Below are 16,314 nucleotides of genomic sequence, written 5' to 3'. Positions count from 1 at the left end.
TGTTTAGGGGACTTCCCCAGTCTGTCCTCCATTGGTACTAATGATTACATTAATAGCAGGTGATGACACAGGTAAGCCAATTATAATAGCCCTAACCCCCTCTGGGGATAAAGTGTATAGGTTTTCCTGTATTTGTAATTCAGATCAAATCAGACATAAGAGTACCTGAAACAAACAATAGAAGGGAACTTAGTAGAAACTTAAAGACAGTTAAGGGGCATACCATTCCCCCCACAACTTGACCACCAAATTGTGGTCATCCTCATCCTCTGTAGAGATGAAAGTTTTCCAAAATGAAGGAGTTATAAAGGAAACTATTCTCCGAATAGCTCTGGCCCTCTACTATTCTCTTTCCCCACTGCTACCACCGTTATGAACGGTTTTGAAAAGTCTTCTGAGGTTATGCAGAGTTCACTTCGAACTTCTCATTTAGGACCCACTACTGCAGTACAGTTTTTCCTCTGACTGGTAATCTAACTGGGCAGCCTATAATACTCCCCCTCTGGGCTTCCCTCCTTCCAGTTCTTCCTTTCAAACCTCGTGCTGCCCAGCCCTTCTGTTTCAAATGTTAGCTTCCCAGACCTGGCAAAATGGCAGACATATAATCCTAGCATGCTTTTACTTGGGCAAGGGGCCTCTATCTTTCAGGGCTTTTGGTTTTAGAGAATTTCTAAGATCAATGAGAAGTAGCTTCCCTAAACCAAATCCTCCGGGCAATTTAGCACTGTTTAAACTTAAAGCGAGTCCTGATCTACCTTTAAACACTCTTTTATTTCAATAATAATAATAATAGCTAAAATAGGAACTGCACAGTGGGGAAAACTCATTCACGAATTAAAGTTGTCCCTCAAATGTGCTTAGTAAGCCAAGGACTAGTAATTACAAGAAAGTTCAAGGTTCATAGTTTATGTGGTTTTTGTAAAGTTGCAAAGGTAAGCAAGTGCCTGGTAAAGTTGTCCACCAACAGGTGCTCAATAGTTTTCTGGATTATAACACAACAAGCACTTCCTTTTATCCTGTCTCATTTAGTTACCATAAAATAAAAGGTTATATATCTATGTGCTTAGTAGAATCAGACCAATATTTGGAGAGTTACCTAGGTTCAATCCATACATACTCTCAGTTGACTAGTACATTTTCACAGAAATGTTTTTTACAATGTGCCGAGTGAAATACTAGTAAAACAAATGATTTTAAACAGTCTCTTCAAATTTATTACAATAACATTAAGTCTGTTTATTTAAATTGTAACCTGACTGGCTCAGGAGATAGGGAACTTAAAAAGAAGAAAATCTTAATAAAATTGGAAACATGGCTCAGGGTCACTGGTTTTCAAACCACACATGATCACACAGTGCATGCACCACCTCTTGGGTGGGCAATTGATTTTCAAAGGCAAGGAATAATTTTCTGGGCTGGTCTACAGACAGTTCCTTTTCATGGCCCCGGACCTTTTAAACTCCTTTTTATGAAAGGTGCAGGGTACCTTTGATCTTCTCCAATGCTTGGGGTTACTCAACTTTCAACCCCAACCATGTTCAGTGGGGGTGGGCGGGGGAGGGACGGACACTGACAGTAACCATTTAGGAAATGAAAGGCTCTACTCCCAGCTTCCCTTCCCAGACTCAGACACACACAACAACTTTCTTTTGTGTGTACAGACTTGTTCTCTCCCCCCAGTGTAACTTTGTCTCTAGCAACAGAAGCCATCTGTATGCACAAGCAAATGCCGCAGCTGGCTCATCTTCACTCACCGGGAGAGTGGGCAGGCATCGTCCTATTCCTCGGCACCCTTGCCACCACTGCAAGACCCGCCGGGCTCTGGGCCCCCAGCCTTTCTCCATATTTGAGCTGTTTCTAGTTGGAGGTTGCCTTCTATTCTGGGTGGCCTTATATTTGGAACAATATAGTACAATCACTCAGAAAAATACTGTTTCCCAGGTCTCAAGAAAGCAGATAGAACAAGAAGCTTAATGAAATGAACCACAATGACCACAATGGCAAGCTGTAACATGCACCTCAAACTAGGGAAAAAAATGAAAATAAAAATAAATTGTCTATTAGAACTAATTCTTAAGCTATCAAAAAGAAGTAGATGATATTGCCAAAATTATAAGAAAAAAAACCTAAGTGATTTAGACAACTTTGTTTATTGGTTTTACTTGTGAGAAATACAGAATTAACTGTAAGGCTTCTATGTATTTTAAATTGTGTAACCTCAGAACTTAACAGAAATTATTGGAAACGTAATTGGGAGCACTATGCTCTTTTGTTAAGACATACAAGGTAGGTCGATATATTCGATAATACTTAGAAAAACTGACAGCGTGTCAAATTCTCAGCAAAATTTCTGCACATTGAAGAGTATGTAATGAATTAAGAGGTCATCATTGCATTAAAATAACTATTTTACAAGGGACATATACATCATTATCAAAATTTCTATTAAACAGTTAATCTCTAAATTTCTACACTGGTTAGAACTAGACATAGCAGATAAATAAATTTTCCCCCTAATTTCAGTTTTTTCTGTGACTAAACAGCATAATTCTATTCAAATCATCAGAAGCAAAATGAACTTACTTGAACATAATTTCCTCTCCCTAACAACTTTCACTAAGACCTTTATCTAAGTGTGTCATGTCCTAAGGATTAAGACAATTTTGTTTTCTTTTTAACTATAGAGAGGCACCTAGGTGACTATTAGTTGAGTGACCAACTCTTGGTTTCAGCTCAGGTCATGATCTCACATGGGTTCAAACCCTGCTTTGTGCTCTGTGCTGGCAGCATGAAGCCCACATGCGATTCTCTCCCTCTCCCTCTGTCCCTCCCCCACTCACACTGTCTCTGTCTCTCTCAAAATAAATAAAATAAAATATTTAAGATATATAAAATTCAGGGGTGCCTGGGTGTCTCTGTCGGTTAAGCGTTCGACTCTTGATTTCGGCTCAGGTCATGATCTTGCAGTTTATGAGTTTGAGCCCCGCAATGGGCTCTTCATTGACAGTGTGAAACCCTCTTGGGACTCTCTCTCCCTCTCTCTCTGCCTCTCCCCTGCTCGCTTGCTCTCTCTCAAAAATAAATAATAAACTTAAAATGTAAAATAAAATATAGAAAATTCACAATAGTCCTAAAATTCTAGTGTCTGAATGTTTAAATTTAGGAAGCTGAAGAATGTTTTTCAGTCATAATTTTTCAGTTCTCACTGATCTCTTCTCCAAGTGTGTACTGTGTTGTGAACAGCACTGGTCTGTCACTCTTCTTTAACATTTGGGAGCTGAGCAATAAAGAAAATGTGCCATGGTCTTAAGTAAAGTGAAAAAGATGAGTGGTACTTACAAATCTCTCTTCTGAATCTATGGAATCAGTACCAGTTACCTGTTAAACAAGTCAGCTACACATATTCCTCATATATAACAGAGAAAATTATACATTTGGACTATGACAATCACTTCATTGTAGCAACACAGATTTGAACGTGGCTCTTTCAGTAATCATTTCATGTGTCAGTGTCTAATTTCTTTCCATCACCAAAAGAATTCCATCCAATTATTTATAATATGGTTTATGGCTTAAAATCCACCTCTCACCCCAATGTGTAGAGTTCTAATTCTGAGATGGTCATCAAATTACCATAGATTTTTTTTTTAATGTTTATTTATTTTTGAGACACAGAGAGAGAGAGACAGAGCATGAACAGGGGAGGGTCAGAGAGAGAGGGAGACACAGAATCCGAAGCAGGCTCCAGGCTCCGAGCAGTCAGCAAAGAGCCCAACATGGGGCTAGAACTCACGGACTGTGAGATCATGACCTGAGCTGAAGTCGGAAGCTCAACCGACTAAACCACCCAGGCGCCCCCTAAAAAGTACCATAGATTTTTTACGAACAAGTCCTATCTCCGTTGGTTCCCTTCATGACTTCTGCATCTTTCAGATCTTATGTTTTCGGATTCAATGACTGAGTAAGACATAGCCAGAGTCCCACTTTCATTCTTCCTTAATGTGTAGTGAGATCGAACCTCTATGCCTCTCCATTGTAACTAAGCTTATTATCATAACCATGAAATCTAAGGTAACATCTCTAACCATGTAGAAGCATGCTGGAAAGAGTAGCCATTTCACTATAATATTTCCCTACTTTTGGAAAGTAGATACAACATGAAATAATAGCTGTGCCTTTTAGCATCTTGCAAATGATTCCTTTAAAACAAATTAAATATAGACTGCATAGTATTATTAATCTCATAGGAGGGAGCAATATACATGGACCAGATTTTTGTGGAAGTATAACCTAGTTGATGGTATAACCATTTTTAAGGGAAAGATACTCTTGGAATCAGGATTATTGACTTTCTACTCCTGTTGGGAGCTTTTTAAAAAAATTTCCAGGTCATGAAAAAATGTGTTCTGGACTGGCCATCATGCTAGCCTTCAAATAAACTGAATGGTATTTATGTACTAATGAAGGCTTGGCTCTTTGCTAGCTCTACAATTGTCAGTCGTGCTATTTTCTGAAGACTGCTTCATAAAACATAGTAAGTAAGCCTTCAGTACCTCCGTAGACAGAGTTGTTTCTGGCAACTTCAGAGATTCAAGTGGGGGAACCCAGATCTGGCTATCAACCAGGACAATTCCAAACCTTAAAAAAGTCACTTTCTATTTTCTGACAAGTTCGCTTTTGCTTAATTTTGTTTGCTGTGGTTTCCCAAAATTCCAAATTCATAAACAATGCTTGAATGACCTTACTATTTCAGTAGAAGTCTGTGTACTCAGCAGCCACTTTATACAGGTACGTGGGGTAACCCATAAATTAATTTAGGTATCATGATGGACCACTCTAAATGGTATGGCAAAGTAATGCTCTGCATCAAGACTGTGTGGGAGGTAGATTACAGATCACTTACTATGTGGTAAGTACTCATTATAGAAATCATGAATTCTAATGCTGTAAGCAAACTCCTAGATCAAGAAACAAAAATATCCCTCACTATCACTGAAGAAGATAAAATATATTGGTACTGTTATGCCTTTTATCCCATGATATGGAAGACATTTTTCCAAGAAAATTGAGATTTGGGATATTTTCTACTATTGTCCTTACAATAACAGACTTTTCAGAATCAAGGGGAAAAAAGCCACTCAAATTTTTTAAAAGATCATCTAAACAATAAGAAAATGTATAACTTAGGGCTTTGCTGAGTAAAATTATTATAATTAATAATATGAATTTTAAGAGAACCAGCAAGATGAAGCAATTGTGATTAAGTGGTCTTCTTGCTATTTTATGGTTATATTTTATATATTGTTATTTTAATTAACACTCTGGAAGTTTCTATTCTTTTGCTTTACAAAAGAACATATTAAAGTCTTTAACACGCAAAACGTAATGTTTTTATATTTTATCATACAAAATGCAGGCTTGCCACTTAGATATAAATCAGATGCAATGCATTTGTAACAAACTTTGGAGCCCAACCCTCCTATCTATTATAGGAAGCCAACTATGGAAAGCTAAACATTGATCGGCTAAAATGGTTTCCTGTTAGTTAAAGATGTTCAATTTTTAATAAGTTCTGAAGCTAGGTCAAACTATCACATAGTACATCATGCCTCATCAGAATGCATACCTAGTTTGGGAGGAAGGATGGATTTTCTCTCCTTATTATGAGGCAAGGGTGGCTGCTTTGCTTAATCTCATCAGGAAAATAATTTGTTCAGTTTGACCAGTCTTTATTCTGAAATACTACATTTCACTAGCACACAAACAGAAGCTTACGAGAAACTGTAGAGGTTACCCTGACAAACTTTTTCTAAAACATTCCTGTGAATCAGTTTCAAAATACTAACAGACCCTCAGCTTTGCTCTAATACATGATATTCAGTTGACTGTATTCAAAGAAAAGCATATTTTTAAATTTTAAATTAACTAAATAAGGGATCTATTCAATACTGATTTAAAATGTTATATAATTGCCTGGCTTTTTAGATATTCATTTATTCACTTAACTAATTTAGTAAACACCTACCAAAGGTAATAGCCCATGCTATGCCACGTAGGTATCTAATCCAGTAACTTTTTGTTTAAAGAGTTGCACAGTAAATTCAAATAATTGACTCTAGGGTCACACTGCCTGGGCTCAGAGTCTTGATTGGACATTTGGCAGTTGCATGACCTCTCTGAGCCTCAGTTTCCTCATCTGTAAAGTGTGGGTAATAATGGACAATGGTCCCTCCCTCTATGAGGCTACTTATATGAAAAGAGCTCTTAAAACAGTATCTGGCCCACATTAAATGTTCTGCAAGTATTTGCTGTCATTATCATGAATGTGTTTGCTAATCAACACATTTTATAACTTATTTGTCAATCGACTTTCACATATTTATTATTGACAGCAGTAATTCTCAACCTGGGGCAAGTTGGCCTTCCAGCGGAGACATTTGGCAAAAATGCAGACATTTTTAGTTGTTTAAACTGGGTGATTTCTTTTTTAATGTTTATTTATTTTTGAGAGAGAGAGAGAGAGACAGAGAGGGAGAGAGAGTGTGTGAGCAGAAGGGCAGAGAGAGATGGAGACACAGGACAGAAGCAGAAACAGGCTCCAGGCTCTGAGCTGTCAGCACAGAGCCTGATGTGGGGCTCGAATTCATGAACCACAAGATCAAAACCTGAGTGCAAGTTGGCCGCTTAACCGACTAAGCCACCCAGGCTCCCCAAAACTGGGTGATTTCTATGGGTATTTATGGGTAGAGGCCAAGAGGCCATTAGGCATGCTGCTGAATGCCTAATGATGCCCAAGACCCTCCCCACAACAAAGAATTATCCAGCCCCAAATGCCAATAGTGCTGAAACTGAGAGACTGATTTAGAGAAGAACTGTGTTGGAAAACTATAAAGCAAAATTTCTGGTGACAGCTCCATAGCAGACTTTGCATATGAGGACAAGTCGCCCATGTGATCTGGATGGAGCTTGTGATGATTTTAAAGGAAATTCACTAAGCTTCACCCCTCAAGTGGTCTAAGTATAAAGACATCCATATCTCCACCCCAAGTAGGAAATCACTCTTTTTAACAAAAGGATAAGAATTAAAAATACCCCAAACATCCTACTGTTAACAACGCTAGCAGAAACAAAATACAAATGGGTAGCACAGGGCAGTGGTCCAAAGAACAAAGAGCTCCCTGAGTGGAGAGGAGAGCATGCTGCAAGCACCTTAAAAATCAAGACACCAATCCCACAGAGAGTAAAATTGGCAGAAGGTGCTTTGTGGAAATTATGAAAGAAGATAAAGCTGCCTTAGCAATACAACAGGGAAAGATTCTGCAATCAATTTTAAGCAGTCACACCAGGAAAGAATACAATTGCCAGAAAATAGAAATGAAAGCCCTCACACGTGAAGCATCCCAGTGCAGAAAGAAAGCATTGTGTGGCGTGCAGAGGGAAATCAGAAATCCAGACATGAACGGCGACCATTTTTTCCTTCACATGCGGCTAAGGGTTGTACTCTGTTTACATGTTTGTCTCCTCAGTAGGTAGAAGACTCCTTGAGGGTGTGTCTGAGTCCTAACAGTACTTGGTTACTAAGCTCCTACTACCTACTAGGACTTTCCTAAATGCTGTAATTTACAAGATTATTAATACTAGCTAAGATGAGCTCCTACTACATGTTAATACCTATCAAGACACTAACTGTTGGCCTGGTGCTATTCTCAATAATTTATGTTCCATAATTTTGTTGTTGTTGTTGTTGTTGTTGTTGTTGTTGTTTATTTGTTTGATTGGGATCCTGGAGATCTCCTTCTGTTCTGTGTACCCACTGATTAGCTCCTGGGCTGCAAGGAGATTCTGGCGAGGATCAGGTTGTCTGGAATGGCCCATGGTCTTGGCGGGAGCTGTGAATATAAATAACTGATACAGATGAACTGGGGTCTGCCAGCTGAACATCAGCTCTGTGCTCATTTGACTTTCTCCATTCAAGGTACGTAACTGTGGCTACAACAGTTACATAAAATCTGCATCTAGAATAATACCCAAGGATTTTGAAACTTGGGATTTTATCAAAGTCTCCTAGAGAATTTGTTGAGAATTACTGACAATTCACTTTGGAATACTATAGGAGTCATGCTACAAATGAAACACAGTAGGGCTCCAGATAAACACAGTTATTAAGAGAATAGTTTATTTCCTCTTCTAACTTTCTTCTTTGAGTTTGGGTTTCTGTAATACTTTTCTGGATATGTCTTTCTTGTCCTATCCCAGTGTGATCCAGGATGTCACTCCCTTGATTCTGGTTCATATTCATTCATATTCATATCCTCTCTCCATCTCTAATACTAGAATAGGTATCTTGAAAAGTTGCTTAATTCTTGGCTCCACTAATGAACAAGTAATGACCATGTGAACTTTACTTTCACTGTTTAACATATGAGTATAAGTATTACTCTGACCACTCCCCTTCAGATGAGCTGACAAGACTCTTGTTCATAGCTCAATGTTAAGCCCTATCACATTTTACAGTACTATTTCATATATCTTGCAGCTCCTTAAGGTCACTGTACTTTGTAATCATGATGATTAGCATCCTATCTGCACACAGTAGTTGCTCAATAAACTTTGTGTTATAGGATGGTCAAAATCTATGTGTGAGACTGTGTGGCTTTTCCTTTGTCATTACAAAAATAAGTGTATAAATGCTTTACTTGTGTGCCCATACACTTGGTAATCAGAAGATACTCAACTACTTGTCAAGTAACTAAAGCACACTTGTAGAGTGCTAGCATGGCCTGAAAAAAGTGAAAGGCCATTTTTGTGATGGTCCATTTTTTGGCAAGTCAACACAAGTTAAACTCCACCTAAATTCCCATTATTTTCTTCCCCTCATTACCCAGTTACTCATATTTGAGCAAAATAAATTTATCATGAAAGTATTAAATTACTTCTATTTCTAAAGCCACAGTAAAGCTCAAATATGTTAAAACAGTAACTGGACAGATCACTAGAGACACTTAGTAGACCAAAAGTAGAAAAAGACTTTATTACCAGGGCATCCAAAGTATATGCTGATTCTCACCAAAATGATTATGTTATTAGAAACATCAAGTGGTGAAAACAAAATATCATCAAAAGAGATGCTATCCTTAACTTCATTAAGTGTAGGCCAATCTGTAAGTATCCAAGTGTTCCCAGCTAGGGAAACCCAGAAGGTAATATGTATTCACTCATTCTTCATTTCTATGCCAAATAATGGCTAAGATTGAGGTCTGTGGAGTCACAGAGAACTTTAAGGCAAAGAATCTGAAATTTTAGACATCACCATGTTCAGGGAAACAGAAGTGGTTCAGAAGGATGTGAGGGACAGAGTGGCAAGAACTGAGGCTGACATGAAAGGCAGGAGGTTCATGGAGAAACTTTTATACCATAGGAAAGATTTACAGTTTATTCCACACAGCGGCATGAGCTGTGACAAGACCTGATTTGTGTTTTATAGATCTCTCTAGTAATGATGTGGAGAATGATCTGGATGGGACAAGACTAGCTGGGATGAAGTCCAATTAGGACATTGAAAGAGAAGTTCAAGTGAAAACTGAGCAATGACTACTCATTGCTCATTAGCCAATAGCAGAAGGAATGAAAAGGATAATATTGACAGACTAAAGGGCAGGACCCTAGGAGCCTTAGTGTTGATTTGAATGTACGCAGTAAGACTGAAAGAGGAATCAGGGATGGCTCCCAGCTTTCTGGCTGGGCACCAGCTAAATGGTCATGCCGTTAACCAGGCTAGAAAATGCCTGCAGAAGTAATGGATCTAACTCCATCAGATTTGAAAATCAAGATCAAAGAGGTAATTAACAATGTAAAGCCCAAAAACATCTTTCTCACAGATACTCCCACAATGTTTTTCTTCTGACATGTGAGGGTTTGTAAAATATTTAAATTGTAAAGAATTTTAACTTCATGTCAGGATGAGAATATCCCATCAAGTGATATCATGTTCTTGGGAGAATAACAAAGTAATTTTTAAATACCTGTGACTCCAGGTGAAAGTTGCAGATATATAAATATAGTCCCTCCCCCCCAAATAAGTGAATGAAAGTAATTACAGAAGTTAACAGGATACTTTTTTACAAGAATCAGAGAGGGCAAACCCCAGAAAAAAGGGATCTTGAAAGGGCTAAGACAGCAAACACCCTGTATCTCTGTACTCTGTAGCCAGAATGACGGCAGACAAAGAATAACAATGAAGGCCTGGTTTAAAAAAAATTACCTGTTAAACAATAGGTAGGAAACGTGAACAATTACATTTACGTACATTCGGTTTCTAAGTAATGAGCTTATGCGCTTAATTTTTCTCTTTTTGTTAACCATACAATCCCCAGTGAGAAACACGGAAATTTCTAGGAAAAATAAGAATGATACATTTAAATGGCTTTTCAATCAGGTTGACATTAATTAAATAGTGAAAATTGGCGGTATGTCTGTTGAGAAAAACATATCTGAATACTTCCAGGCATGTAAGAATGGGGGTCGAGGAGGCCTGAGTGGGACTGAGAGGGCACGGAGCTGAATTGCAGAGGCTAAATATATATAAATATATAAATATAAATATACGCAGAGGCTAAAAAGGAACGCTATTTGACACTGCATTTGGCTTGCAGAGCAGAGCCAATTAATGATTGCGTTAAATACATCAGCACTACCCCCTCAGAGCCCAGTAAAGACATGAGCAGAGCTAGGGCCCCAGGGACTAAACAACTATCTATTTAAGATAAATTCTTGTTGAGTTGACTAAGAAATATTACTCTGTGGGGTAATATTTTGCCTTTGGCAAAAGGAAGGACCTTTTTCTTCAAGGAGTCTTCCAGTATGCAAAGCTCACACACAAAGTGGGAAAGTCAAGATGAGAGAGAGGAGGACGGAGAGGCAGAGTCAGCTTCCTCCAAGGGCAGCTACCTCTCTCGAATCCATATTAATACGACAATAAGTGAGGCTGCCTGTTGGCCTGTGGTTCTGCGCATGCCATTTGTTGGAGGCTCTCTTGTGGAGTATTCACAATGATTTCATGCTTCAAGTCTTACAAAAACAAGACTGGCCACAATGAATACAGGCAGTGTAGCCTCTGCCTACGTGGTGGTAATAAAATCTCTAGCAGGGAGCAGTGAAATCTCCCATTAGAGAGAAAACCATCAGAGCACAAAAGGAAGCATCTAGAAAGCATGAGCCCTTTTTCAGACACAGTGCTTACTAGGAAGAAAGATAACGAGGGACTTAAAAATTAGATTCATCTGTGCCCTACCTCATAACAGATAATTTATGGTGAAAACCAAGAGTTTTGGATTCGAATTATAAATGCTCATTTAAGTAGATAATATTCCAAAAGGTAGGTTGAGGAACCAACCATCATAGAGTTCAAGTATAAAACAACTTTGTAGAATTAGTACACAAGTCGGTTCACAAATCATCTGTAATTCTGGGAGATTAAAAATAGTTGAATGAGCCTCTCCTTCCAGTCTGCATTGTACTCTCTCCTTCCCTATCTTTAAACTTCAGAGTGTCCCAGGGCACAGCCCACAAACCTCTTTTTTCTCAGCACTCATTCAACAGGAAGTTCTAATTCAGTCCTCTAGCCACATATTCTTACAAATTTGTATCTCCAGCCCTGACCTCTCCCCTGACTTTCAGATGGATACATCTAACTCTGCAGGTGACACCCCCTCATGGATGTCCATCTCAAATGTAACCTATCCAACACAGAACCTGTTCCCCCAGTCTTCTGCACCTCCATAAACACCACCACCGATCATACAGTCACTTAGATCAAAATCCAAGGAGTCATTCTTAATTTTTCGTGGGGCTCCCACCTTGTACTACCACTAGGCTGCCAGTCACTGTACAGCCTGTGTAAACACTTCCTCCTGGGGTTCTCAGGGTCCAAACTATGAAGCCATATGCAGCCTCTCTTATATTCCAGATCCAATCTATCGTCAAGCACTCTCAACTCCACCTCAAAATATTCTGTCAATGCAACACTGCCTCACCATCTCCACCCTACCACTTAGTTCAAGCTGCCACTAGCCTCTTACACTACCAACCTAGCTCACTAATGAGTATCCCTATGTCCTCTTCCCCTGCCTCTACCTTCTTCAGTCTGGTCTTTACCCAATATTCACAGTGACCTTCTGATAATGTAACTAGATGTATCACACCCTTGCTCTATTCCTCCAATGGCTCTCTGTGAACTCAGACCCAAACCCAAACACTTGACTTTGGTCAACAAAGCCCACAGCATCTGTTACGTGCCTGTCTCTGACCTCACCTCCTGTTATTCTCGGTCTCGTTCTGTTCTAACCACACTAGCTTTCTTGCTCCTGTTTCCTCATGCATGCCTAGCTCACTCCCACCGCAGGCCCTTGCTGTTCTTACTTCCTGTGATGCTCTCCCATACTCCTATTGGTCCCTCCAGATGTTATGTCCTCAAAGAGTCTTCTTCTAACTCCATGTAAAATACCCTCTTTCACTCCAGTTGCTCACCAATGCTGTGCCCTGCTTTTGTTTCCTTCACAGTGATTATTACTTCTACATATTACATATTTATCATTTTTAAATAATATCCCACTAAAATGTAAGCTGTATGAGTTTCTTATTCAGGGCTGTATCCCCATTGTCTAAAACAGTATCTGTATACAAGAGGTACTCAAAAAATTTATGAGGGGTAACTATTGAAAGAATGGCCAATATGAGCAACTGGCCTTTCATGGCCTACAGAAATCCCATTCCATATTTGTTGGGGGTCGTTTTGGTTATACTGAGAAAAGCAAGGGAAGCCCACTAATCACCTATCATTGAATGAATAACCCTGTATTAATCTGACAATAACTGTCAACGTTTCTCATTCCAAATAGCAAGGTCACTGCTTTTGTCTAACCTCTATGAGATCCTGGGGATACAAGATAGCATAAATAGCTGATATTGAAAATGGTTTCCCCTCATCCATGCATACAAACTCTGACCACAGCTAATGCCACAAACCAAGTCTGCCTGGTTAAAAATTTTTATTTTTCCTGAAGTCTCTAGCCCCCAAATTCTGACAGCATCACCCAAGTAAATGACCTGGCTGAACCTTAAAATGCATAGCTAAAATTTCGGGGTAAGTTGTGAAAAGTGACCTCATGAAGCTTTAGAAAAGGCAAATTTTAAAAAGAAATTTTTAAAAGTTAGAATTTTTACCAGAGTATCATCCTGGAAAACAATCAGGTTAACCAATAATAATAATAAGTTTTACTAAGCTACCCAGAGCAGTCTTAAAAAAAAAAAAAGTCAAAAGTCTTTTGCTAGCTCAAGAAATGACCCAGAGACTAATAAGCTCCACAAGCTACCCACTGCCTGACCCTCAGCAAGTCACTTGTCCTCAGTGGAGAGTCCTATCAATTAGCTTCATGTGGTGGCAGTAAAGGGTGACTAATAAACTTGATTGCAAGGCACTTGGAAAACATTAAGTGCTATAGAGAAGCTTCATAATTGCCAGATTGCCATCAGTTACCATGAAAGCAATGAGAACGCATCCGGCTTTTTTTAAGCTGCTTTCCACCCCTTGGCTCTTCTGATGTCAACGAATCCTAGTGACAAAGACAAAAGGATCAACGAGGATTCTTCTCACCTTCCTGTAGGTCTCCTCCTGATCCACAGGAGACATGATGGAGATGCAAACTCGCCTTTGCACTCCTTTGTTCCTTCCAAAGAACCTTGCAGATCCCCAAGAAGAGAGTCTGCGTGAATGGCCAGTTGAAGGCCTTTCCTGTTTGTCCTTTCAAGCATAACACAGACCATCATTAAAAACCAAGTATTTGACAAAGATCATGGAAGAAGAAAATATTAAAATACAGAATTCACTTTATTCTTACTAGCAATCTCCCAATTTCTCATTCTATTATGCGATGTCCTCACTTAAAGAAAAAGGGAGATTAATTGGTTTCTGACCTCCTTTGAAGCCAGAAATGGTTTTCCTCATTCAAGATAGACAGGGATTTAGAATTTCACTTGTCTGCAAAGGGCTATATAGCAATTCGTGTTTTTTCCAAGCCACCAGCCATGGGGTATCTATTTTAAAAACAAGCCTGCTCCATATTATCTTTCCAGCAATCTAAGACACGCAAGGACACAAAAGTAATATAATCAATCACTCACCAAAGTACAGCTTCAATCATCAGACATATGTGTTTCAGAGTACAGACTTCCTCTCCATTAGTATCACAAGTGTCCTTCCTATAGGGGAGGGCTTGCCTTTTCAAGTCAAATGCAAGCATCTTGATCTCCAACAAATTTTCCTTCCAAAACTAAGTGGTTTGTTGGAAAGAACATCTTTGTCTCTTCTCAACTGCTCCTCTGGTTTACTCACAGCACTTTTCAAACCCCAGATATTGATAACTTAGGGCAGGTTTGGGGCTGATAGGACAAAGGAACTTGAAACAATGAAAATATAATACTTACAGGAAAAATTCTTTGTATTTAATAAATTCTTTATGTACAAGTGATAACTTCCATAACAAACAATAGGATAGACTAATTTAAAAAACTTTTAAGAAGGGCAGCTCCATAGGTTGAGCTTCTGCTTTCGGCTCAAGTCATGATCCACTGTGGGTTTGAGGTCCGCGTTGGGCTCTTTGCTGACAGCTCAGAGCCTGGAGCCTGTTTCGGATTCTGTGTGTCCCTCTCTCTCTGCCCCTCCCCTGTACATGCTCACACTCGCTCTCTCAAAAATAAACATTAAAAAATTTTTAAATATTAAGAGATGACTCAAGCAATTAACAAGTGATTTCAGGGTAGTCCAGGGGTCAGCAAATTACTGCCCTTTAAATCCAGACTCTTTTACCTGTTTTATCAGTGGTTTATTAGAACACAGCCACACCATTTAGTTACTCTGTTTTCAGCTATTCTAGTGGTACAGTGGCAGATATGAGTAGTTGCAAAACACCATATGGCTCACAACTTGGAAAATATTTACCAACTGGCCCTTAATTTAAAAAGCACCAAGCCCTAGTATAGAGGATAAGAAAGTCATTACAGATTGGAATAGTCCGGGAACTTTTTGGAAAAAGAGGCAAGTGGCTTACAGAGAAACTATAATTGAACCAGAAGTGATAAGTGTTAAGTAGGCAAATGTTCTTTCCTGACTAATCAGTTATCTGAGGACTAGAAATGTCCTTAAGATTAATAAAAGAACGAGATTTTCCCATGCTGAGAAAACCATTATCAGAGCAATGAAATCTCTCAGTGAATAGTAAAACAGATGAACTCAAAACTCAACTGTGTTTCTTGGCTAATGCCCAATTCAGACCCCAATGATACCACACCAAAGGTACACTTTGGATGGTGATGGTGAAGTTAGTGGTGGTGATTGGTGGTGTTATCATCACTATCTTGCTTCAAAAGAAACATTTGCCATGCGACGAGTTTCAGCAAAATGGGAAGAATGTTAGGCTAGCAGTAATGGAAAATCTGGGCACAAACCTTGCTTCTGCCCACGAGTGAACATTCTCTTCCCTGCAAAACAGAGGTCATCATAGGGGCCAGGGTCAGAACGGGAATCAGCATCAAGATGGACTCAGTGTTAGTCCGATACACAGGACCTCAGGTGACACTCGGGATGTGGTTACAGTGCTTGTGACAGCAACAAGACTCGAGAGTAGAATGGGTGACTCAACCATCCTCATCTGTCTGCACCGTGAAGCAGACTCAACTGGAAGGGTCACAGATTCTTGTAAATCATGCATTTTGCTGTGGCCCAAGCTGTATTTCTCACAGGAAGAAAGGTCCATTTTAGGCTGCAGCCCCATCATTTCAGAGCTTATAAAAATAAAAGAATAGGGCACTATCCCTTTCATGACCTACAATGTCTCTCCTTGGGCCCTGAAGATTTAAGATTCTGGACACTTAAGACCAATAGGATTGATGCCTTCAAACAGTATGAACACAAAAGATATATCTAAAAAGCATAATTTAATAAGGTGATAAAGTATTAAAAATCAATGTGATAGCAACACTGGACATTTTCTAGGCTTAAAGAGCAAAGTTCTATTGATTAGTAAGTCACTATAACATCATTTACAGCCCTGAGAGACCACCCAGAGTTGAGAGCTGTCTTAGGACACTCTCATGACTGATTCTGAAGAACTTTGTCGATATCAAGATCATGAGCAGGGTGCTTGTTTTAAGTGAAAAACTCTGGAGAGGTAACTGCCTTTACTTGCCATCACATCCATCTTGATCTCGTTCTCAAATGTTAAAGGCTCAGTATAACTGGTTTCGCTCACCAAGAGAATC

General features: G+C 39.2%; 1 protein-coding gene across 4 annotated transcripts in view; it reads right to left on the bottom strand.

The window, feature by feature from the left end:
- Positions 1-16,314, bottom strand: part of CCDC85A (coiled-coil domain containing 85A) — a 267,176-nt gene that overhangs the window by 10,670 nt on the left and 240,192 nt on the right. Inside the window, exon 4 of one of the 4 annotated variants that reach the window (XM_042981430.1) lies at positions 1,755-1,889. The exons of the other annotated variants lie outside the window; for them this stretch is intronic. Within the exon in view, the coding sequence (XP_042837364.1) occupies positions 1,755-1,889 (135 nt within the window). The remainder of the gene's footprint in view (positions 1-1,754; positions 1,890-16,314) is intronic. 4 annotated transcript variants of the gene reach the window in all.

This window comes from Panthera tigris, chromosome A3, assembly GCF_018350195.1.
Source record: "Panthera tigris isolate Pti1 chromosome A3, P.tigris_Pti1_mat1.1, whole genome shotgun sequence".
NCBI lineage: Eukaryota > Metazoa > Chordata > Mammalia > Carnivora > Felidae > Panthera > Panthera tigris.
Note: the sequence above shows the minus strand (reverse complement) of the source record. Positions and strands in the feature narration are given on the sequence as shown.